The sequence below is a fragment of the Oncorhynchus mykiss genome, chromosome 12 (genome assembly GCF_013265735.2).
Source record: "Oncorhynchus mykiss isolate Arlee chromosome 12, USDA_OmykA_1.1, whole genome shotgun sequence".
Taxonomy (NCBI): Eukaryota; Metazoa; Chordata; class Actinopteri; order Salmoniformes; family Salmonidae; genus Oncorhynchus; species Oncorhynchus mykiss.
In genome coordinates this window covers 67,430,227-67,456,215 of record NC_048576.1, presented here as the reverse complement: position 1 = coordinate 67,456,215, position 25,989 = coordinate 67,430,227, and the positions used below count along the sequence as shown (strand labels likewise).

The 25,989-nt window shown below is 41.8% G+C and overlaps 2 protein-coding genes across 14 annotated transcripts in view; both read left to right on the top strand.

Annotated features, from left to right (window-relative positions):
- The window catches only part of LOC110538088 (homeobox protein Hox-B3a), a 56,727-nt gene extending 39,476 nt beyond the window's left edge, over nt 1-17,251 (top strand). For 6 of the 13 annotated variants that reach the window (XM_036938131.1, XM_036938129.1, XM_036938132.1 and 3 more), the window contains 3 exons: nt 7,960-8,026; nt 13,624-14,224; nt 14,974-17,251. In XM_036938131.1, coding sequence (XP_036794026.1) covers nt 13,732-14,224; nt 14,974-15,737 — 1,257 coding nt within the window. In that variant the 5' untranslated portion in view covers nt 7,960-8,026; nt 13,624-13,731 and the 3' untranslated portion in view covers nt 15,738-17,251. Of the gene's footprint in view, nt 1-1,521; nt 2,517-3,451; nt 6,071-6,123; nt 6,906-6,925; nt 7,295-7,959; nt 8,027-8,134; nt 10,820-13,623; nt 14,225-14,973 lie in introns of those variants that run through there. The other 7 variants (XM_021624669.2, XM_021624673.2, XM_021624670.2 and 4 more) reach the window with 7 other exon arrangements.
- Nucleotides 17,252-17,390: 139 nt separating this feature from the next.
- LOC110538087 (homeobox protein Hox-B2a) lies at nt 17,391-25,989 on the top strand. Its single transcript, XM_021624667.2, has 2 exons — nt 17,391-20,485; nt 21,412-25,989. Exons 1-2 carry the CDS (start codon nt 20,065-20,067, stop codon nt 22,134-22,136), a joined length of 1,146 nt encoding a protein of 381 aa, XP_021480342.1. The 5' UTR covers nt 17,391-20,064; the 3' UTR covers nt 22,137-25,989.

The following is a 25,989-nucleotide window of genomic DNA, read 5'->3' as shown; positions in this document are numbered from 1 at the left end:
TCTTTATAGGGCTCTATGTGTGTATACAGTAAGTGTGTCGGATTATTGTTTATCATGTGTGTCCCAGACAAGGTCGTTAGAATCCCACCCATAAGAGACGAGGCAGCAAGAGCGCATCTTCCCGCTCAACAGCGTTGGGAACAATACAAATATATGGCAGCCATATTGAGCCCTTCTCTCACAAAAAGGCGCGACCCTCCAAGAATACACCATTCATAAGCATAGCATAGCATAGTTTTTATGTTTACATACTAGTGTTTTGGAGGTAGCTTAAATTCGATTGTTGCACTTTGTTTTAACAATTATAAATGGACTACCACACTGCTTACTACACTCATTGTACTATAAAAACAATAATGGAACCTGTATGTAAAATAGCATGCATGGTACATAACACTGCAGGCGATAAAAGATTCACTAGAACACGATACTTTTCCTGTGGACAAAGAACAAAAGACGTACTATTAATAATTAATTCACGCGTAAATAAGTAACACATGTATCCACCAAATAAAAGCCTGGACAAGAGGGTCCACAAAACGCCATGGGATTGTTTTAATATATCCAAACAAGAGATAATTGTTCCATCTAAAGCCTGTCCTTACCTCGATCTAACGTAGCTCTATATTTGCGATATTTTTCATTGTAAACAAATATCGAAAGCATTAGGTTAACTTTTAAGCAATGGAAATCTAACCATCTAACATATCTTGCACTTATCCAAATGCCTGTAAAACATAAGCGTAATATGTATCCTCTTTATTTCAGTCACATTGACCACCCTTAGCCATAATATTGAGCAGAAATGTAACATAATAGCTTACGAGTAGCCTAATACAATTTCGATATAATGTTACTGAATGACTTGCCCAAAAGCTACACAATAATTTAGCACCCCAAACCATCTATTAAAAACAGGTGAAAATACAGATAAAATATAAATCTAGTGGTCAGATTAGTCTTAAACTTGAGTCTTAAACTTGAAAAGAATAGCTGTTATTTCCCCCAAGTTATATTACTTCTACTATTATTATTATTATCCTTGTGAGTAGTCTATTTCAAACTCCTAATTCTGTTCAGAGGGCCAGGTAGGTAGGTATTGGTTGGCCAGGTAGGTATTTCCCCGGCCTTCAGTAATGCAGGAATGATTACCCCTTCGGAAATAAATCAATATGAAGCCCCGCGCTAATTTATAATGATCTGCAAGAGTAGCAATTCAAAGGCGCATGAAAAATGACCGGTGAAACCGTATCCAGAGGCTGCAAGGAGAATATTCACCCGGCTGAAGAGCTTGCAGGAGAGCGATAAGAGTACTAAGCCGGAAATGTTCAGAAGAAAGGCAAGGTTTTTCATGCAGGACTAAAAATAAATCGGATACTATCGTGGCACATTTGCATCAGCATAATTGAATTTCCCACTATTCGTGTGGGTATCTCTCCCTCCCTCTCCCTACATTATATCTCCTTCTCTCTCCCCCTTTCTTTCTATCTATCCCTCTCTTTCTATCTATCCCTCTCTCTCTATTTATTTCTCTCTCTCACTGTGTGCGTGTGTGTGTTTGTGTGTGTTTGTCTGTGTGTGTTTCTTTGTGTTGTCTGAGCGTAGGCAGATAACACTCAGACGCACAAAAGGAACGGCCAAGAAACAAAGCCAAGTGCATCCGACTTAGTCACAAATTCTAAAACGTAATAATCTACATTTACAAACGTTAGTGCAATAAAAACAATCACAGGGTGAGAGCTTTTAAACACATCAAGATAGAGGTAATTTATTTTCATATCCCCTTACTAGCCCTCTGCTATGATGCAAGCCTCTTTCATTCGTGAATAACATACTATCCGCTATCCGCCAACCATCCCCAGCCTAAAAATGAATTTAACTCTGACAAGAAAATGGCAGTATCGGAATGAGGTTGACCACGTTCACCCCTGCAGAAGCCCGCAGGTTGTAATCGCCATATGGCCCGCGTGTCGGCCTCGCAGCCGTGCAGTCAGATCCCTATTGGACAGAATAACCCCTTTGCCTTCTCCACCCTGTGTGTCCTGTCAGTCCACTGGTTCAGTAGTTCACCTTGTCAATCCACCCCGCTCCATGCAAGCAGCTATAGGCGGAAAAAAGAGGCAGAGGGTAGAAGTGGAATCTATCGCCTGCTGCTGACTGCTAAGCCCGAAGGAATCGCATGCAGGGTTCGAAGAGTTCGGAAGTGCAAAGGGGGGCTCCGTGTTCGGGAGTGCTCGGGCTCGGAAGACCCGCTCGTGTTGATGGGTGCGCGCGCGCATGTGTTGTGAGCAGTCCGTCCTGCTCGCTGTTGAGGATATATAGCATTCTAAAGCCGCCATGTAGATTCTCTTTTTTGTTTTGTTTAGTGGAGAGATATCATTACCAAATTACGCACAACGCATCCAAGGTCACCAAAAAGCAAAAAAACGATATATTCCAAGCGCGTCTACAATAGATAATCCCTCAAACGCTGGCCAAGCTTGGCTCGTGAGACCCAGAGAAGTGCTGGAAGTCAGGTAAGGTTTTCAGGCATCTACTGACGCCGGATGCTTGGGCTCTTCCCAGTGTCCTATGCTCCTCTGTAGACAAGTCATTAATTATCCGTTGTGTGACCCATCTTTGGGTGTGCCCGAGCTCGCAAACTTTTGTGTTTTCGAACAGCCGAAGACAGATGCCTTCGAATAGGTAACCGAGGAGGGCTAAAGGGTGACTCGCTGCCCTCACTCTCTTTTCCCTCACCCTCTCTCCATTTTCTCCCTCTCAGTGCATTTCTTTACCTCTCCCTGACTGTCCCCCTTCTTCTTCGTTATACTTCTCTGTCAAGCATTAATATCTGGGCTCCCACACCCCTATTTAAAAGTTTACTCATTGCGTAAAGTGCGGTGCATCAAATGTTAAGAGAGGGGAGTGGGGGACTCGCGGTGTGGGGTGAGCCGTGAATGGATCTGATGGCTAGGTGTAAAAAGAAGATGCATGTGCTCCTGATTTATGACCGTGTGAAAGGATTGCTAACTCTAGCTGCTCCCAATTTACCCTCCGCTTTTTCTCTCTCCCCAGGAATCCCAATATACTATCAAGCCCATCACTACGGGCTCTCTTTGTTATTATTTTCAATATTGCTGTTTGTGGAACAACTGGTGCGCCACACAAACCAACAAATGTCAATTAATGTAGATTAGCGCTATTAATTCTAACACGACCTGGAGGTTCATGGGATATTGAAAGATATTGTATTTCATACTATAACTGTTAACCTCTAGGCGTGTAAAATAGAAGATGTTCTAGTAAAATAGAACATGTTGACTTCAGAGGACCTCGAGAGCTCACTGATAATAGTAAGATAGTCATTCATAGGCCCTCAGTGAGCCTACACCCACATTGCTAATTATACTTCTCCCATGCATCTCGGTCTGTACATCTGCAAACACCAAATACTTTTTGAGTCTATTAAATATATTGTTTCTATTCTAAATGACCCATCCGTGAAATGTTGAGATATAGATAAAGGCATATGGTCACACAACCTCACTAACAACATGTTCTAACGTTACAAGAACATGAAAATAAACGGTGTAAGAGGACTTTGTACAGCAGGAGATGCAGTAAACGAAGCCATACAATGACATGCAGATGTCAACTTTGCACAACGTTAAACCGTTGTAAACCGATTATCTGCAACTGCCATTTTACAAGTACACATTGTAAACACATTATCTATGCAAACATGATCTAGAAGATCCTCGAGATAAACACGAGCAAGACGTCAGTGAAAAATACATCTTCAAGGCACGTGGACTTGCAACTATATAGGAACCAATGATGCTACACGAACATCGTGCCAACTATAGCTTCTTTAGCCCACAATAAGTAGCTGCGCGCAAAGGGAAACCTAACAAGACACCCACATATGTGGGACACCTGTGTTGTTCTTGTTGTTCTTTCTGGTTTAAAAAAATATATACATATATTTCATTATTTGTGAACCTGTTTGACATTTTACTGCATTGTTAGGAGCTAATAACATACGCATTTCGCTGCACCCGCTATAACATCTAAACGGTGTACGCGACCAATACACGTTGATTTGATTTGAACATGGTCCATGGGTCATCTCACTACATGACGACCATTGTTTTGACAATACCATTATACTTCCACAAAATACATTTACCTCTATAGACTAAGTTTGTCTATAGGCTATAGTCTGTACTGCATATCAATAGGTAGTTGGATAGCTCGGTGGAAATCATGACCTGGCAGTTTGTGCGTCATGGTGGTGGAAAACTGAATGAAACCACAAAAGTCTAAGTGGCCATGATTTAATTGATTTTATCATACATCACTGACAATATAGGCAAGCTCCAATGGAAAAAGGGAAAGTAAAACTACTGTGTGTCAGTATATAATATCAGACAGCTTTGGACAGCATCCATGTGACCTTTATGCAAGTTATTTGCAATAATAGCATCTGCTTAAGACGCCTTGGATCACGTTGCAACACAGCTATCATTAGCATCATCTCTAAAGAACAAAAGGTGTAATGAAAATCTAAACTTTCAATTTAAGTCGTTTTAATATTGAAAATAGGTCCAGGTTCCAGTAAAGCCGACTATATTCAACCATTAATTACCTAACGCTTGGTCACGTCCCCCCTACCCCATCCTCACATGTCACATTGGCGAGGTTAGCACTTTTTAGTTCCCTGGAGCAGAAAGGGTACTGTGACCTATAAGGCCCCCAACCAACGGTCTCCAAGTCAGTGTCCTCTTTTGAATTATCGGTTAAAGATTACCACCTAGAGCCCTTCTCTCATAAAGATTAACCCTGATCGCTCAATGAAACTAGCTGATGGAAGGGATTCCTTGTTGAGCATTTAGAACATGAAGATGTTCTATGTTCTGCAACCAAAAGCCAATATGCTGAAGTCCCTCATATGCAGAGAGGTCAGTGGCACTGATGCCATAGCAAGGCATCCATTTCTTCCCTCCCCATTGGCACCTTTCTCTCTCCATTTGCACCTTCAACAAAGGAGGTGAACAAATTAAATAAACACTTAGTAAAATTAGCTAGAACGCCAGCATAAGAACTTAATCTAATGACATTCACTCTAAAAGCACAAAGAGCTAATCTGGCATAGACATATTTGGCCATATGTCTTATTCAAACACTAGCACACCACTTCGGAACTTGCGTAGGTCCTTTTTCACAATGACAACTAGCTCCACGGGGATCGATATAGACATAACGCTCAGGTCACCGGGCCTCAAATGGGAGTTTAATTGTAATCTGGAGATCTTTAGTAGAGGGCTATCTGCGTGGGTGTAAAACCAAGCCCACTTGCTCCACCAGTCGCCCAGTGAGCAGTGCAGAAACCCCTTTTATCACCCAAAGATTGGAGGCAGAGGCCTCGCATCCACACTGGTCTCGCTCTCGGTGGTGTTGAAAATCTCATGTCATCCGGCAGAACGGGAGAGAAAATAAGATGTGTCATGACTCTCCTCGTTTAGAACAATTTGTCGCTTGCCATTTGGGATGCCAGTCGTTAGATCTCATTGCATTTCAAAGTGGTGGAATTCGGCGAATGGACTCAATAAAAACGACACCCTCCCAGAGATTGGGAGAAAAATATATTTTTTGGGGGTGGGGGGTGCCTTGCAACATGGGGCAAAAGTCAGAGAAGCAACCAATCCGGAAAAGGTGAAAGAAAATATATTTCTCCGTCGTTTTGGAGGCATCAAACAAGGGGGGAAGAGTAGCCACAATTCTATCAAAACCAGAGTATGTTGACGTACGCGCATCACGTGAGCGCATGATACCGGGGCATTATTTTGGATTTGGAAAGGACCTTATTGTTGCTTGCTGGCTGTGTTTTCGCCCAGTCACTAACTCTGCTGTTAACAACTGCCTGGTAATTACACAACAAATGGGATTTCGGCGTTTCGCTGATTTCCAGACGCCCATGCGGCTTCTTTGAAAGCCTTGGACAGCAAGGCCCGGATTAATACATAAATATAATACATTAAGAGAGGACTGCAAAGTAGACTTCTTCCGTTGATTGATCATTAATCTGGTGAGTTATTGCTCTTCAACGCAAAGGTCACTTGGAAAACCGAACGCCAATCCGTCACATCGAGATGTAGCCCCGGTGCATGCTTGTTAATTTCGCGTGTTTTGCATAAACATGTTGAAGTTGTGATGGTGGAGAACCGTTTGTCGGTAAACGAATGGCTACGGAGGGAGTGAGGGAACCATGGCCAGACGCAGGCTGGTGAACGGACAGCTAACGGAGTGTTGAGGGGGGAGGGAGGGGGGTAATAAAGTTGGACAGAAACTGTTTGTGTACCAGGGCTCTAGTGTGGAGCTACAGGGCTGTGGGATTTGATCATTGGCATAGATTTCATAGAAATTTTCCAAGCAGGCAGCATTCCCCATTCCCCCTAATGCCCGTGCATCCACTTAATATGCATTTTGATAAATTATTCAGGAGCCCTTTGTTGCAACCCGTGCAGAAACGAACCAGCCAAATCCCTATGTTGTTTATCTCCGTTATTCCAATAGCCCTTTGCACATGCCAGGCTTTTTGGATGATGTTCGTTGAATTAGTGCTTGGTTAGTCGTCATTTCTTCTGAATTTCCTCGCTCCCTGGCTTCTTTCAACATTTTTCCACAAAAAAAAAATTGGCTCATCAGCTCTTCTGCTTGTAGCTGCCTCCTCCCTTTGTTCTGAGCGTGCAGCGTTGCTAGCTGCGGGGGCTGTAGCACCCTGCACTTTGTAGGTAACTTTACGTTAGTCCAGTAGGGCTCCGGGTCGAGCGAGCTATCGGTGCTGAAAATCTTCAAAACTACCAGGGTAGCAGTGGAGTAAAAACCGGGGCAACAGGGATGGAAGCGAGCCAATGCTGTGCGTGAGTGCGGGGATGCAATAAATAACTTTATATCGCTATAGGCCGCAAAGTCGGGGAGGTCGGGGAATCCTCGTTTTGATTTATGTGTTTGGGGTAGCTGTCAGGAGCCGGCGAACGAGAGCGTCCAACGTTTTTATTCCACTTTTAATAAGAGCTACTATGCAGACCATCATGGCCATTTGATTTCATTTCTGCTCCGGCCCTGTCTCTGGATAAAGCCCTTTCTGTCTACTTTTACTCTGAAACTGGATATAGTGCTACATTTACCTAGACTTTGGGATTATTTTCCCAGAATGGTGGGGCTTTTATTTACGGTGTTTCTCAGTGGGCGCTACACTTTCGTTTATTTTCGATTTCATTCGTTGAGCTGTTCCGTTTATTGGGACTTTGTAAGATATTTATCACCTTCATAGCTATCTATATTATAATAAGGATATTTTTTTCCCTTATTATTGTGTTTATTATTCTCCTTATTATTAGCCTGTGGATATTATTGTTGTTGTTCTTATTAGGCTATTAGAATATGATTGTCATTAGAACATATGTTCATCCCCACTGCCTTGATTGCTAAATTAATAATAATGAGTCATAATGTCAACATAGCAACAACTAGCCTACTATTATGGATGATTATAATATGATTACATCAATATCCACACAATTGCTTTTAGATGTATTAACATTGCGGGAACATTTTTGTTTATTTATTCAACATGAACCTCACTGTCGTGTGGATTGATTGACTCCAGATGTAGGCCTACCACGCGAGATTACGGAATCTCAAAAATAAATAATGAGAAATATGATATGCAATCTGATAGATAATTGAAATCAATACAATGGGCTCATGAGAACACACTGGATTCTATCCTTTGGCTTTGCATTTATTCCGTGATTCCACGGGAATAATTTAAGGTTAACGATATCTGTCACCTGTGGTAAACTCTCAGGTTGCCTGTGTGTTCGATTTGTAGACAAGAGGTCATATGCACTGTATTGGATTTTTTTATGACCTCCTTTGATTGCATCTTTCTATTTTTTCCCTCCTCTGCAGTTCCCTCAAGCCTTCAGGAAGCTGTATTCTTGCATAACATCCAGTGATAAGAAGCAACATAATCTCGGTAAGTCACCCTATGACAAGTATATACACAGTGCAAATGATTATTTGCTCCTTATTATGAATATGAATGAAAAACGGATGTGCGATTGAATGCAATCTCTTCGATGAATATTTTCATTATCCCATTGAAATGATATTTTTGAACATAAGAAAACATACTTTTACATATTTGAAAGTAAATATGTTTTTATTGGAATGAAGTATGCATACATCGCATACATTCAACAATGATGATTTAGTCTGCATATGACATTCACATAATCGGTAAACATTTCCTATGCCAAGAGTGTTTATTCTAATCTTCTCTAGTGTGGCATGCATGTAGCCTGTGAGAATGGCGTGTGATATATTTTTTGAGGCGTTGGAATATAAGTATGAGCTTTTAAATTGAGCTTTAAAAAAACACAAAAAAAACATCTCATGCATAAACCACCACAGATGAATCAAAATCATTGTCAAAATGGTGGTGCATGTGTGTGTCCTTGTGTGTGCTTGCGCTCTCTTCTTTCGATGAGTCAATGAATGCCATAGTGTAATATCTGGAGAAAAAACAAACATTGTGGATGATGAAAGTATGGTCGTGTAGCGTTATGTAGATTAGCCATGCAATAAAATCGTAGGGTAACTCACATAGTCAAATAGGCACAGAGGTGGCAATGTCCTATTGTCCAAAATAGAAAACGAACACTTTCAATATATATAATAAATAGATTGGCTATGTCTTTCAATGTAAGGGGTCTGTCATATGAATACAGTAGACAATACAGTAGACAATTGCTCAGTAGACAATTGCTCAATCCATTTCCAATTAAATATATTCACACTCAATGGCGTATTCACAAGCATTTACCATTGAAAAAAAAAACAATACACAACGTTCAAAACACTTTCCACCTAAAAAGCTTTCCTTCTCATTAACAAAATAGGAAATCCACAACGAAATGTCTCATTGGAGTTTGTAGTCTCTTTATGTAATATGTTGGTTGCAATGCAGGAAAAATGAAAACCTTGGATCCCCAAATCTGTCCATATATTCCACCGTTGAAATAGTATATCCATGACTCAGTCAACTCCAATATATTAGGAAGACTGATGCATCTCTTGTCATCCTATGAAAATAACGAAAATACTCTTCCTCAATCTTCTAACAAGCACTGGCATGTTGTAATCCCAAAAATCAAGTTGGTATAGATTCTTCTCTTCCCGGTATGTGCTTAGTCGTGAAAAAAATCTACCAGTTGTAGATAAAAAAAAATACTGGAGTGTTTGGGTTTTTAGTTCATTAGTAATATTTTAAGTGGGTTGCATTTGTCCATTTAGCAGTAGTTGCAAATCGAGAACAATGTCAGCCAGATAAAGTTGCAGACACCTACATTTTTGTCTCCTACCTTCTTCCTACACGGTTGGTGATCCTCTCTATTCAAGTTCCCACACGAAATGCATCTTTTTAAAGTAGCTGTTTACAGCTAGTCCTGTGTGGTAGAAGTCATAAATCTTACGTAGCCATAAACGAAGGGGGTAGTGTCCTGAATAATAAAAAATAGAGAGAGGGAGAGAGAGGGAGGGAGGGAGAGCTAGTGAAGAGAGAATATAAAACCTGTAAAACACCTTCGCCTTCGTGTTTTCATTTCTCCTCGTTTCCTTCTCAGTTTTTCTTCTTGTTGATTTACTTTTCTCTTTCCGTTGGGTGTTAAAGTCCAACATAGCCTACAGTAAAAACACAGGAAGCCCTTTCTTCTATTTTTAACATGGACTCGCTATAGACGTTTTTCTAAGAAGTTTGTGTGGCACCGGCTCGTCCTAGCTGTTAAATACCACAGATTCTCTCTTCTTTTTCCCCTTTTACTGATTTGTTTTTACACCCCTCCCTTGTTTTTCAAGTGCGCCTGTTGTCTGTTCCCTGATCCCCCCACCAGCCTCCCTTTTTCATTTTGTCCATTTGTTATTACACTAGTTGTGTGTGTTGGGAGAGATGTGTTGAAACATTAACAATACAGGGAGAATTCGGTTTCTGCCGCGAGCCAAGCGGGAGCCGGCTGTGGAAACCCACTTCCTGGTAATTTAATATAGGCTACACCAGTGGAGGGAAAAAAAGAGTCTCCTCTCATATACTTAACAATATTACCATGGCTTGACACCTAACCAGGAAACACGTGAATCATCAAAAAGTACTAGCGCTGTCTCTCCGCTTGTAAGGCCCCTGTCCTGTCCAGCACGTCTGCAATTAGCATAATTTTTCACTGGTGACGTTGTTTGATGGGGATTAACAGCCGCTCCAAATCAACCCCGCTATATCCGAATAGCTGCACCAAGGCCTTGTGTTGACAATACAATAACCCACCGAAAGAGCTACGAGGAGCGAGAATAACCACGGAGAGAAACACACGCATGGGGGGAAATGCATTGGGGTTATTTCGCGGCGAGCCGCGGCTCTGCTCGGATTATGATGTTAAGGTTTGCGCTGTGAGAGAAAGGGAAATCTGAGGCCATTGTTATCAGCGAGCAGGGCGTACCAGTCGACAGGGCAGCCAGGCACTTGCTGCCTGTCCATTCGCAGCCCCCTAGCATTCCTCAGATCTTTCATGCCAGACCGTCTCCCCCTTCCCAAGCCGAGGGGATCCGTGCAGGAGCGCCCGGACTCAGGCTCGGGGCAGCAGTCCTCGAGATACCGGCGGATTTACATTCGCTGCGAGTTTCTGAAGGGAAGCGGAGAGCTCTCGTTTTATTGATTGCATCGAGGCCGAATGTGAAAAATATATGATGCCTGCCCGTGCTTCCTTCGTCAGAGGCTAAGGTAAGCTGGTCTGAAATAGGCTATCAGTTTGTGAATGGCGGAGAGTGTGTCCCGGTGATTTATGACCATATGACTCCAATCGCGGTTCAAGAAGAGTTCACAATGCTTTAAGCTTCCTTCCACGCCGTACCCCCCCACCCCCCTTTTTCCCTTTAGAATTTCTCTCCAACAGATTCATTTTCCCCTCTTATATTTATTTAAAAAGCAACGGGGAAATAATTTTTGGGCTATCTGTTTTCGTGGGCTTTGATGTTCAGACATGGGTACGCGTTTATTTTCAGCTAGTACCGAGGCATGGATCCCCATGTTATTGGACTGCCGTGCTAAACTAATCTCCATTTTTATTATATCTGGCCATCTTTCTAAATGTTTTGATATGGTGTTTTTCGTTTGACGTGCCATTCGGACGTCCAAGGCCTATTGTTTTTAATTGAACGAAGGCAAGGAGCGAATGAAGACGGCTCGACATGAGAGACCATTGCACTACTCATTTGTTGTTTTGATGCAATAATTGCCATTTCTCAATCTGTAAATGGGCTAACACATGTCTCGATACATAATGTCTTTATGTGTGTGTATTACAGGCGCCATTTGTATCCATGCTAAACTACAAATTGGACATCCAAACTGGTGTCTAGCTCGTCTCCATGTTGTTGTTGACGTCCTTGTATGGGATCGCTTTTTATCCAGCCCCCATTCGCTCTGGACCCCATAATTGTATTAGAGCGAATCTATAGGAAAGTTAGTTATTGTGTTAGTGTTACAAGCAGGCCAGGACATTACGTGTTCCATTTAATGGCATTGCGATATGATTTAATATCTATTATTCCCGTAGCCATTTTTCCCCCATTCTTTCTCTCGGTCTCTCCCTCGAACAATTCCTTAGAGAAAATAATTAGGATTCCAACCGTCTACTGGAAAGATAAATGAGCGACATTTGTGACGTGGTGAGAGTTGGTGTCCTAAAGCTGTAGCCCAGGATCCCCTTCCTTCTCTCAGACATAGCACTGCTCTCATCTCATTTAGCCTATTCCTTACCTCTTACACATTTTTTATTCAAATTGGAGAATGTCTCCATATTCCATTTTGTTCGTCGTTTTAGTGGGTAGGCCTATATTATTAGGATGAGCTATAAGTCTCACAAAGGATATACATAAAATAAGATTCATTATTTATTTATGAACACAAGCTTTGTATTTTCTTGGAATAGCATGTGTAAGAATGATCTTGTTTTTATGGGTCGTTGATTTTAGCCTTAAAAACGTGTATAATGGTTATTCTTTGGATGATTCAGATTGTCTTTTTTATTTTTAGGCAATAGTATTGTTTATTGTTGTCCAGGGATTTTCTAGTGATTATATAATTTCAATTTCCGTCTACCATTTATGTAATTGTAGGCTATTGGGTAATTTATAATAGATACTAATAGGCAATAACATAAAATATGTCAATATTATTATGCAAAAAGCCTAATAATAGAACAATTTCATTGATATAACTATATTCACTGTTAGATTATTTGGTGGAATTTGCCATCATAGTACCAAGTGTAACCACAAACACAAAGCATGTGTTTTTGTTTTGACTTATATGTAAGTGAACCTACTAGTTGGCTTTCCAACTGGCTTCAATGGTCTTTTCAAATCTATTTTTCCAACGTTTTATCTCGGTTGTCAAGCGTCCAAACGAAATTAATCCCAGGTGCGTTATGGTGCTTGGCAGGGGACACGCACACTGCCCTCTTGGCCACCCCAGCAGTTAGCACATATAAGGTCTCGAGCTTTTTTTAGGGCTTATAGTCAGTCCTCTTTGGCCGAGCGACCGTTATGAATCAAACTCGCCTGAAGCTTCCGGGACGCTCTCTCATTCTCCTTCTATGGGGACCTGCAACAACGTTCACAACGGAGTCTCAAGTGCCGTTTTTTCTGGGTTTTAATGTTGCCCAAATACAATGTTGTGTAACCTGAGAAAACCTGGCAGGAAATGGAGCTAAGAGCGACATATGCACTGATTTCCCCCCAACAAAATTGCAAGGTCCCATTCCTAGCTTTCTATACAGGCTAGATAGCATTTTACAGACAGCATTTTAAGACCATTTTTTTTCCAAACATCCCTAATTGTATATTGCTCGTTTTCATTCATGAAGACAAACGAGAATACAAGCCACTATATAGCCTAGCTTGTTTTTAACACCGAAATGCACCTTCTTTACTTACGTTTCTATTACAACCATAACACAAGACATGTTAGGATAGTATTTTAATACAAACAACCTTCCGTATGAAAACGAACACATCGCTCTATCGCAATTCAAACGACTTTCAATGTATGAAAAAAGAATGATAACAAAAACACGTTTTATTATCTTAGAAATAACAAAGGCCAACGCTGAAACATTATTCAAAATGTTAGATTGTGAAAATCCGGACAATATGCACAAGTAATGGGATATACCTACCCAAATAATGCAATCACCACACGTAAGGTTATATTCGTTATTTATTCATGGACAACATCTTGAAGACAATCGTGTCCGTGCTCCCATGTGCGAGTGCAGAGTGACTGCCTGGATGTTGTTTGTGTTCAGTTGTGTGTATGTGTGTGTTTGAGAGAAGGAGAGAGAGAGAGTTGGGAGAGGGGGAGTGCTGCTCATAGTGAGAGAGTAGGCCCAGTGCACTGTGGCCTGACATGGCATCTGCAAGCCGTGTTGTGGGAAAGCGCTATTCATGTCATGGCGCCTTTCAGCGGCAGAAGATGGATTTATTTTGCGCCTCTCTTATTATGTGCTTCTTATAACCTTTCAGGTCAGCTTCCAAGAGGCCTTTGGAAAGAGACCGTCACGTGACATCTGGTGCCAATGTTCTTCCAGAAGGTCATCAGGACCCTGGTAGCCGGTAACTCCACTTTTGGAAATGCAGAAAACGACCTACTACGACAACTCGACGCTTTTCGGAGGTTACTCGTACCAAGGGGCCAACGGCTTTGGCTATGATGCTCCTCAACCGGCCTTCCAGTCCGCGGCTCACCTCGAAGGCGACTACCAGAGGTCCGCCTGCTCGCTGCAGTCCCTCGGTGGCAACAACGCTCCTCCCCAGCAGCATGCCAAGACGAAAGAGATGAATGGCAGCTGCATGCGGCCCAGTCTGCCACCTGAACACCAACCACCACCCCAGGTGTCCCCTCCGGTCAACCCCGCCAACGCCACCAGCAGCAGTGCCACCGCCACCAGCAGCAGTGCCACCGCGCAGCAGCCGGGAGGCAGCGGTGGGGCCGCCAAATCAGCGCCCAAGACGTACACTCTGTCCACCAACCCCACCCTCAACAAGCAGATATTCCCCTGGATGAAAGAGTCGAGGCAGAATACTAAGCAAAAAAACAGCTCTCCAAGCGCAAGTTCAGCTAACGGTGTGTGCCCCCCTCCCCAATGCCCGTTACCCGTTATATACACATTCAAAGCTGGATAGCTTAACTACAACACAGTTACAATACATAATCATGGATTTGTATCTAATGACCTAACTTATTATTTATATATTTAAAGCCTGTATTTTTTTCCAGAGTTAGGTCGTTAGGAAAAGCCCTCTAGTTATAATCACATTAATTTAATAACTGAGACCTCTATTAATTGGACTCACAGAAAATAGAAGCAGTCATTCTCTTTATTGATGAGCATTTGAAACAATTGCATTAGAACATGGCAGTGTTTGGCATATACTGTGTATCTTTCATGAGACAGATATGATACGTTTGGAATCCGAATGTTCTTGTTTATTTGTAGATAAGAGGAATGCTTAATCTAAACTGTAGGTGGTCAAAGATGATTGATATGAAGATATTGACACACAAACACACACACCAATTTATGTACATTCACTGAACCTCAGAAATGTGTGACACAATTCAAGTGAAAACAGTTAACGTGCAGCTCCTTCAAATATAGTAGGCTACAGTTCTGGCTGTGGGCTTTGTCTATGATGCAATTTACGTACATGGTCAATGTAGGGTCTCGAATCTCTTAATAAATGACAAAGTTAGGAAGTGTTGACAACTCATATCTAGGGGATACATTTCGTTTCCTGGCCTCTGCTTTATTAGGAAATGATGCATTCAATTTCCGTGTGTAGTAATTATGTTTTATTTCATTCCCACCCCAGCAGAGAGCAGCGGAGGTGAAAAAAGCCCCCCGGGTTCCGCAGCCTCCAAGAGAGCGCGCACCGCATACACGAGCGCGCAGCTGGTGGAGCTAGAAAAGGAGTTCCATTTCAACCGTTACCTGTGTAGGCCTCGCCGCGTGGAAATGGCCAACTTGCTCAACCTCAGCGAGCGCCAGATCAAGATTTGGTTCCAGAACCGGCGTATGAAGTACAAAAAGGATCAGAAATGTAAAGGGCTGGGCTCGTCATCAGGGGGGCCCTCTCCAACCGGAAGCCCACCCCTACCCATGCAGTCCTCAGCTGGCTTCATGAACTCCATGCATTCAATGGCAGGCAACTACGACGCCCCCTCCCCGCCATCTTTTAACAAGTCCCATCAAAACGCATATGCCATGTCCTCAGCCTACCAAAACCCCATGAAAAACTGCCCCTCCCAACAGAAGTATGCCAACACAGCACCAGAATACGACCCGCACGGGCTACAGGGTAACAGTGGCAATTATGGGACTCCCAACATGCAGGGCAGCCCCGTGTATGTGGGAGGAAACTACGTGGAGACGATGCCCACCTCTGGGCCGTCCATGTACGGCCTCAATCATCTACCACACCACCAGGCTGGGAACATGGACTACAACGGTGCCACGCAGATGTCAGCAAGCCAACACCACGGACCGTGCGACCCCCACCCGACATACACGGAGTTGGCAGCGCACCATCCTTCTCAGGGTAGAATCCAGGAAGCTCCCAAGTTAACTCATCTGTAGTAGCAGGTTTGGGAGAAAAAACTAAATTACAACTACAAATAACTAACCCATGGGACGCTGCAATGGGGTTGAACAAAAAATATGATCCAGTGGTTTCTTGCCATGGCCAAAAAAGTATTGTCTGTTGTCTTTATCATTGTGCGTATTAGTAACATTCACTTGAATTTGCGTTTTGATTAACAGTTTACTTCCTTGAATATGGAGCCCTCCCTCGAATACAAGTAATTAAACAGTAATAGTTGGGCTTAATGGACAGCTAACAAGGTGGGAAATGTATTACTGTCAGACCTTTTTGACTCGATGGAACACATGTGATGTCAACGAGGAATAATGCTTAGCCTGATTCCCTGCAGTCAGCATAAATGGCTAAGCTTGACTGACATCAATATGCATTCTTCAATTGGTGCAAGCAAACCACTGGATTGTTTTAGATTACTTCCCTTATTCATATTACCTCTCTTTGGAAATGTCTCACTAACCCACTGTCCAGTGACATTTTTTTTACATGTCCTCACCAAACATTGTGGCTTCAAGGGAAGAGCCCCTTCAGCATCCCACAGATGCATAGTAGGCCTACACCCCCACTGGGTTTATGGTGTTTGGGTTCACATTGCTATGCTATGCTAGCTAACATCCATAAACAAACAAACAAACACACACACGAGGACACAAAATAGATATTTGTTATGTTGTTATATCATCGTCACAGGGTAAAAAGGAGTTGAGAACTCTTTTGAAAACTATGATAGGCTCATTGCCCCCTCCTCCCCCTCTATCCCTTCCTTCCTACTCTCTCGCTCTCTTTTCTATCACTCCCTACTCTCGCTCTCCCTACTCTCTCTCACTCTCTCTCTTTCAATCGATAGGGTTCGCTTACATTAGCCAAGACTAATGCGAAAGGCTCACATTTTCTCATGTCTTGACTTAACGTGGAAACAGGGTATATTTGAACAAAATGCATGTCCGGGAACCAAGCTGAAGTGTAGGTTTACACTAAAGCTTTCTCGTCTGGGCATCATTGTTGCACTTAGAGTTTACATTTTGATGGTTAAGGAAAAAAATACATCTTATTTCGGAAACGGAAGACCTCCAATCAGCGTCTTTCTCAATGTATGTTCAAGTGAACATTCATAAATATATATTTATTTGTTATAGCCAGATTAAATACTTTCTTTTTGTATTATTTATCCCCCATGTATTTATATCAAGAAAAAAATGTAATTTTTTAGTATTTACCTGTTATAAAGACGTTGTGTTCTTGTCATTGTAAGGAATTAATTTTTAGTTATTGTATTTTAGAAATAAATAGTTTAATGTTACCCTTGTACATAAATAATGTCTTGACTTGTACAGGGGACGCGAGGACGGAATCAGACCGTTCCTGCATAGTCGAGAATTAGACGAAATATAGCTAAACACTTTTGGAGAACTTCCTTTGTCCTTTGTAGCTCCTTTTATTTCATTGTTAAGAGTTGTCTGTTGAACAATTCTTTAATAAAATGTTATGTTATTCAGCTCTATCTGGTCATTTCAAGTTTTCACCTGAGGCAAAACGAGGGCCATACTTTTAAAGTTGTTAAAAAACGCAGAGGTATTCATTTGTATAGTAGACATGTGCACAAACTCTATTGCTCCCTCGCTGGCGCTATTCCCCTCTCTCTCTTTCAGCGACGCACACACACACACACACACGCGTACGCATTCACGCACACAGCTTCTTGGGAGCATCTTTCCTCGTGCTATAGTGCCAGACCACTGAAAGAGCCCTCGGGTATGCGCTTGGGTTGGTCACGTGGTCCAAGGCAACACAATCTTTGCCAAAAAAGTTTAGTACATAATTTACACATAGATCGCCTCACATACCGAAACCTATTTTAACGAGAGTAGGCCTACTGTATGAAGATAATCAAAGTATGGAAAATAACATTTATTTTAATAGAAATCAACATTTATTGGCAAATAAGCAGATCACAGATGTTGGAATATGCCTATACCTAAATCTAAGAAAATATAGTTTAATAGCTTTGCTACCGAAAATACTCATTATCGTTGAAAATGCAATTAAGTTCCCTTTCAGATGCTGTTAAATATTGAAAGGCAACCATCAAGACTAATACTCTTGCTAAAACTAACTGCAACTGAGGAAGTTGATTAATATAGCAGTACTAACACAAATAACACTAACAGAATAGTAATAATAAGTAATAAAATACACGGTATATGCTACGCTTCTACATCGACACATTTGCCTTGTCTTAAAATGATCAAATCAACGTACACCTCATTGTTAATGTGTGAAAACACTCATCACCCAACATGAATAATAAAAGACAACATATAGCCTAGCTAATAGTCTGTTAAACAGTAGTTAAAAGAAAATAATCGTTTTTCGAATTGTTTGCTTAGCTGTAAAAAAATATATTAAAAAAAACAGTAAAAAGAGCCCACCACACTCCAAATATGAAAGAGCAGATTCCCAATAAATAAATATAGAAATAAACAAATAACGTTGCAAGTCCATGTTCTGTCAAGCATCAAGATTTTTGTGGCACAAACAAACCACATGTAAAAACGCAGAGCTTCTCAAACACATAAAAAGTCCAAACAAATAGTCATAAAAAATAGGAATACACTTCCTGATGGAGAGAAATACTCCCCAGTTGTCCCAGTTGTTGCACAGTCAGCTCCAATATAAGCAAAGAGAGCCCGTGCTTCTGACCTCCTTTCCATATTATACAGCCTGCATGTATGGGAGAAACGCGGCCTACTCACTGCCTTGTATTTAGCTTTAAATGGGCCAAACACCCACGCACATTTCTCCCGTCGTTGTTTTTAAAAGTCAAATGGATTTGAATAGTGCACTGCAATCTTGGCCCTTTTCGTCTTTTTTGAGATAGTGCTGAAGCTTATTTCAGCAACAGGGTTTTATGCGCAATGGAAAACAATTATTAGGCCTGCGTTTGGGTTGTTAGACTATTGGCTTTTGCGTTAAAATCAGTAGGCCTAGATTCTGGGGGATAGAAAGAGAGTTTCTTTGTTGCGATCTTGAAGGAAAGAGAAGAATTCTTGAGGCTGGTTGCTGTCAAGCGCTTTGCCTGGGAAAAGATTGATCACCGCAGTTCTTTTTTCCCCCACTAATTCTTCGTTTCCAAAAATATCCTAGCAGCAAGGCTACTATCCGTGTTAAACTTCTACAATATCCTTCAAATCAATACATGTAACCTAGCCCTATAGGCAATACACTACGTCCTTGCTTATCGATAACAACGAATTCGTAGTGTAAACACAGAACAAGTTTTTCGTTTTTAAGAAGCTAGGATTCCCAGTTGTACACGCGACCTCGCTGTGAACTTTAGTCAGTCGGCTCAGTAAACAAGCCGTCCATTTTTTACACTGTGAGAGAAAACTCCAAGCTAGCAGTCAGTGGAAGGCCTTGATGGGCTGCATATTTTTAGGACCATTTCACACACACACACACACACACTACATAATTTAGTAGCATATCTCCCTGCAAGGTGATAAAGAGCTAGGCTAGCAGTTATAGAAAGATAACATAATGTAATTATACACTTACACACACTGACCTGGCTCGTCACTCTGTAGCTTCCATTTATGAAAACAAAAATATAGCAGTCTCCCATTACAACATGCAGGCTGCTAACCTGCACTATGCTAGGCTCTAGGAAACCGTTTTTCAGTATTTTGCCAAGCGAATCTCAGCCTCTTGTTGAGACATCTCCCATCTAGGTTGGGTGGAGTTATTTTTACCTTAAGTCTGCTCCTCTTGTCAAACTTTTAAGATTAATGGGCTTCTTTTGTATAAACACGCCGTTTGCCATATTGAATATGTGCTCTTAACAACAACCAAATTTTACTGGATTACATCACCAGGGTCCAGGCAGAATCTCTGCATGCAAATCTCCATTGTTTGACATGAAGGCCCTCACATAACCTCCCACTCGAAACAACGAGGTGAGACAGTTGGCAACCGAACACTTTTTTTTTCTTCTCGAAAATAATACCCCCCTGCTAACACAAACCAATATCTTATGGTATTTTTGAGCATTTGTTGAAAATAATGCTTTCTTTAGCCACCAGGCCCCGGCTTTCCATTGGTTGAATCTTGTCATGTGACCAGGAATTGGCTGCAATTTCGCCCATAGTCTTCAGTTTAGTAGACCAAGGTCCCCATACGCTAGTAATATCACCAATATACACAATTATTAAAGCCCGCAAATACGGGATAGCGGGGAGCTAATAATCACGCGTTTTTCTTTTTATTTTACTCGTTTTGATCTCGCCGTCCGTCTGTGGACCAGGATAAGCTATGAATTTTGAATTTGAGAGGGAGATTGGGTTCATAAACAGCCAGCCTTCCCTTGCAGAGTGCCTGACGTCTTTTCCCGCTGTCCTGGAGTCATTTCAAACTTCATCAATCAAGGACTCGACAGTAATTCCTCCTCCTTTCGAGCACACCATCCCCAGCCTGAGTCCCTGCACAAGCAGCCAGGCGCGACCGAGGAACCAAAAGCGAACCTCCAATGGCCTCCAGCTTCGGACGCCACAGCCGCAACAGGGCCCAGCCCCGCCGGCGAGCGCGGCTGGCCCGCTGGCACACGAGTTCCCCTGGATGAAAGAGAAGAAATCCTCGAAAAAGGGACCCAAATCTGGGAATGCCACGGTAGCCTCCTCTTCTCCCTCTCCTGCATCCTCCGGGTACGCCACTGCAGGACTTGAATCACCGACAGGTCAGTACATGATGTAAAAGACAAGGCTATACATTTGTTCTGCATTTTCTTTTCCATTTTCTTTATTTGCATGGTTCCATTGCATGTTGGTCTATACTGCTGCACCTCATAGAAACAGATATGGAAGCCTAATCTTTCTCAAATGATTGTTGCAGGGCATTTTTCTCATGTTGACGTTAATAAAAGGACAAGAACCATGCATTTATTTCTGAAATATGAGTGCCATTCTGCTCTGTGTCGTGTGTATGGAGGAGTCAAAGATACCTGCATTATGCTGCAGTGTTGCTTTGCATGAGCTATTTCCCGTCATAATACTTATTACTAATCTATTACACAACTTTCGATTGTATTTCACTGTAACATATCCATATCTTGCATTGCGTGATTTGATGTCAGGCATATAAACATTGATATAGCCTACACATAATCGGTATATGTTTGCTATATTGCAAAGTCTTTGTTATGCCTGTATGTGTCAGATATTCTATGCATAATGCGGATGTGTGTGTGTGTGTGTATTCTTACTGATAAAGTTGCATTTCTCAAGATACAGATTGCAAATCTTGTCCTAGAATAACGATTTAATCGCAGTCAGTGTCAGTGCTGTCTTAATGATATATATTCATAACCATGTCTAGAGGTTTGGGGTAGCCATGTTGGATGTCAGTACATAACGTGGAGGCAATGGGACAAAACAAAATATGGGGCTTAGAGGAATAACGCGTGTTCTCTGCAAACCTGATACACTGACATCAGAGAAGCACTGCAGTCATTTGAAAACAATGCACGTGTGGTAGGCCTATTGGGATTTTGATACGCCTCGTTCATTTTTATGGTTTTCAGTAGCTGCGTGCCAAATGTCTAGGCTCAACCCTATTAGCTTGCTATTTTGGACTTATTTATGTTCTATGTCTGGGTTCTTGCAGAGGCGCAGGGTGGATTGGACAGCGGAAGCGGATCCCGGAGGCTGAGGACTGCCTACACCAACACGCAGCTACTGGAGCTGGAGAAGGAGTTCCACTTCAACAAATATCTCTGTCGGCCCCGACGGGTGGAGATAGCTGCCCTTCTGGATCTAACCGAGAGACAGGTCAAAGTGTGGTTTCAGAACCGGAGGATGAAGCACAAGCGGCAAACGACACACCACAGGGAAGGCCAAGAGGGCGACCCCGGCGGGTTCGAGCCCCTGGAAGGTGCCGATGCTTCCTCGCCTTACTCGAGCCAGCCACTGGAAGCCTCGGGCTCGGCTGCTTCCGAGGAAGAGACGTGTAACTCGGCAGTCTCCTACACGAACAGCAGTGACAATAACCAGCCCACGCCTGAGGAGGGCCAGCTGAGCTGCCAGGAGCCCGCATCAGTCTCTGACACAACAGTGCGGTCGACTCCGTTCCCAACGCCCACTGCAGATAACCCCGCAACAATGGGCAACGGTGGCGCATCTGGCCCGGATCATTCTTTTTCAGAGCAGCAGGACGCCTCCTCCCTGCCCGATTTGAATTTCTTTTCTGCTGATTCCTGCCTCCAGATTTCTGACGCTTTATCGCCCAGCTTGCAGAGCTCACTCGACAGCCCGGTAGATTTCTCCGAGGCAGACTTTGACTTATTTACGAGCACACTTTGTACAATAGATTTACAACATTTACAGTTCTAACAACAAGAATAGTGCAGAGCAATCGAATTAAGGAGAATGTCCCACCGTCTTACAATGGTATGAATGCTTCTCGGCAACAGTCCTGAAACACACTTATGAAAAAGATTCCTGGGTTTATTTTGAAGATAACATAGAACCTGAGATAGCAAAGGAGCTATTATGTTCTTTCCTGGCATTATAATTTTGGTTTACTCCATCGAAATCACATACGGATTTCCCCTTGTTCAAATTTCAGGTATTTATTGCCTTCTTGTTTTCTGACAGTATTAATTGGCAGTTACAGTAATAGACTATACTGTCTCCTTAATGTTTCAAAACTGTTCAGTGCAGCTCAATCTTTTAATTCTCAGGAAATGTAGGCCTATCAGATATATAAGCCTAAAGGATAGTTGAACTGCTTTTAGAAATGATCTCGAGACGGGCGTTGAACCTGTTGATGAGGTTTAGAACTAGTTTATTTATTGAGATTCTTTAATAGTAAATTTCAAATTATTTATTGTACATTATTTTCATAGTTGAAATAAAAACAAACTTTTATAATGTGGCCTAAGTGTTTTTGATGATGTAGTTACTAGTAAATGGAAAGTGCAATTATTTCTTTCAGATAAGAAACATATAGAAATATTGCAAATAGAGACTGTTTGAGATGTATTGGTCTACCAAATATCTGTTACTGGTATTGGCAAATGCATAATTTGCTATTGCATAGTTGATATAATAATTCTAATAATATTAATAATAATAATAATAAGTAATATTATTATTGTCGTTAATATTATTTCCACACAATTATGTTGTGATGGTTTCATCTATTATATGGCAACACATGGAATCTCCAAAGGTTGTATAGCCCGTTGGTTTCAGATTTTGGGGTATTAAAGAAACACAAACGAATAATTTGCTATTTTAAATATTATTGAAATATTTTAATTATTATCTTCCAATAAGATATTTCTGGGGGAAATGCATTCTTATTGTGAATTAATTCTGTGCAAAAATAAACACGACACATATGATACAACTGTTTGGGTAAAGACGTTAGCCAAGAGAAATCCTCATAATCAAGAGCTGATACAGAACACAATGTGTTGGCCAAGTTATTGTTTTTGTCTAGCCTAGCCTGGTGGGAATTTGGTGCATGGTAGGCTAGTCGACCTAGCTTAGCTTACTTTAGATAGCATTGTAGCATGAGGGAATGACTGAGCTAACGGCGCTCATGGCTGCTGTCATGCTGATGCAAAATGGCGCTGAGAACACAATGGGCGATATGAACAATAATGCGGCAGCCATTATAGGACATTTGGGGTATGTGGCTTCACAGCCCAGCATCCTGCAACACTTTCAATTATAATTGGGTAATACATAGGCCTATAGCCAAATAGATTAAAAAACAAACAGTTATGTAATTGAACCGTACCTTATGTTAATTAATGAGATAGGCCTGGAATATTTAGCACTACTGACTATTTATACCTTTGTTTGGTTTATACCTAAATTATTGACATGGTCAGAACTAAAATAATAACATAATAATAAGAATAATATGAATAATGAATAATAATAATAATTATGTGCAGTATTGCATTGTTTATGTAGGACTAATACGCCTAATAATCAGGCATTATAGTAGGCCTAAAATTCACAATGAATAATGTGTATTCCTAAGACATAAATGAAGCTCTTCTCTGACTCAGCCTGTCTACTGTACCTATTTAAAATGCATCTCCTGGATCTGTGTTCCAATAAGCACTCTCCTCCATGTCAACTTTACCACTGCCTGTCTTACCCGCCTCTCCATAATCACAGTCTACACACATACATGTTATCTTATAAAGCAGTATTACTATGCCATCACTACATAACTCACTAGCTAGTCCAATATTCCCTTTTATGATGGTACTTAGAGGGAGTTATTTTATTAAAGACATTGATATTAAGTTCCTATATCAAACATGAATACTATCATTATTTCATACTGCAATTACTTAGCCTACTGTGTCTCTGCCAAAGTAATGGCCCTTACATTGTACTCCTGGTGGGGAAACCAAATGTATAGTGTGCACCAGCTAGACCCAGAATGGCTTCCTAGTGTGCATGGAATCAAGTTTAAGGAGAGGAAACTGAGAACTAGAACTGGGTCACAGACCTTTGGAGTCATCAGACTCAGGGGGCCTTCAGGAAAAACAGTGGAGTGGTCCAGACAGGGTTCAGCTAAGACTAGTGTGTGTGGCAGGAATTGTCACCCCCCCCCCCCCCCCCCCCCCCTTTCCATGAAAGACAAAGACACCTGATCGATCCCAACTTCAGAGGTCCCCATCTGCCTCGTCAATGGCAGAGCACACTCACAACCCTGGGACCCTAGCAGTGACAGGTATGAATCAATTGAACGTTCAAATAACCACCGGAATGAATGGGGTCAGTTCAGTTCACTGGTGTACCTTGGTGTGTGTGTTTGTGTAGGTGTGTACGTGGCGGAGATAGAGGAGAGTGGGATTGAGGTAGTGTGTGTTCATATTTGACACGGGTGTGTATCACTTGATCCTTTCAGGATATATCAGCTGATCAACATACATCGTGAAGGCTATGGAAACATGGGTTGTGACAAAGTGAGATGTTAACAAAATTAGCATTAGTAAACTTAACATTAGCATTAGTGGAAGGTGAAGAATTACGATTAATGTCAAGTTTAAGGTTGAAAAGGGCAACTGGGGTGTCTTATCGACCAAAAGAAAGCCCATCTAAACTGTCGAAACGTGTATCCTCAGTGCTGCATCTCAGCAGACAGTCACTTCTTGGCTCAACTTCAGCTAGCTTAAGCTAACACTTCCCACCCTCCTGAAGTGAGTCGCTATGAGAATGGACATGTTCATTCAGCTTCTCATGTGAAACATCTAGTCCACTCTACCTGCGACCAGACCAAAACCTGGGCATAAGCACAAGGAAGACCCCGGCCATTGTTTAGACAACAGAAGTCACGCCCCGAAGCCCTTACTAGATCAGTAAACACAGGAGCAGGAGGTAATGGCCGACTGATATGGTTTAGGTGCTTGATAATTGGAGGTGTGGTGCCTGTGTCTATGCTTCTCCATCTATATTTGTTTTCTTTGGACTCCTGCCACTACTAAGAGAGAGAGTTCATCAGCCGGGTCCCCTCACAATCGGCGAAAATCAAGACGTTTGTTTATTTCCCTCTTAGAGAGCGGCCATTGCTGTGAAGTTCTTGCGAGGTGTTTCTCTTGGACGGCACAGGCTAGTAAGGTGGAGCAAGGCAGAGATTTGTTGCATAAAGAGGAATGTCACTGCCCCAGATTGTTCAATATGATGTTTACATAGTTATGTTTACACATTAATGTGGGATGGGTAAGTGTTCGCAATAGCCAATCACATTTGAATGAGCCTACTGAGTGTTGGCTATAACTCGTCTGATTGGCTATGAGGGCTCACATGAGGAGGAAGTAGGAGGTAGGCCAGGAAAAGCAGCAGCTGCATGCACAAACTGTCTTCACATTGGAAACCTGACTAGGTTGACCTGTATGTACGGTGCCTTCAGAAAGTATTCGTACCCCTTGACTTATTCCACATTTTGTTGTGTTACAGCCTGAAACATGTTACAGTCTAAATTGAAACATGTTTTTCAATTTAAAAAAAATTTGAATAAAAAAAAAAAAAGACATTTTTCATTTACATATGTTTTCACACCCCTGAGTTAATACATGTTAGAATATCCTTTGGCAGAGATTACAGCTGTGAGTTATTCTGGGTAAATCTAAGAGATTGGCACACCTGGATTGTATGATATTTTCACATTATTCTTTTTAAATTCTTCAAGCTCTGTCAAGTGGATTGTTAATCA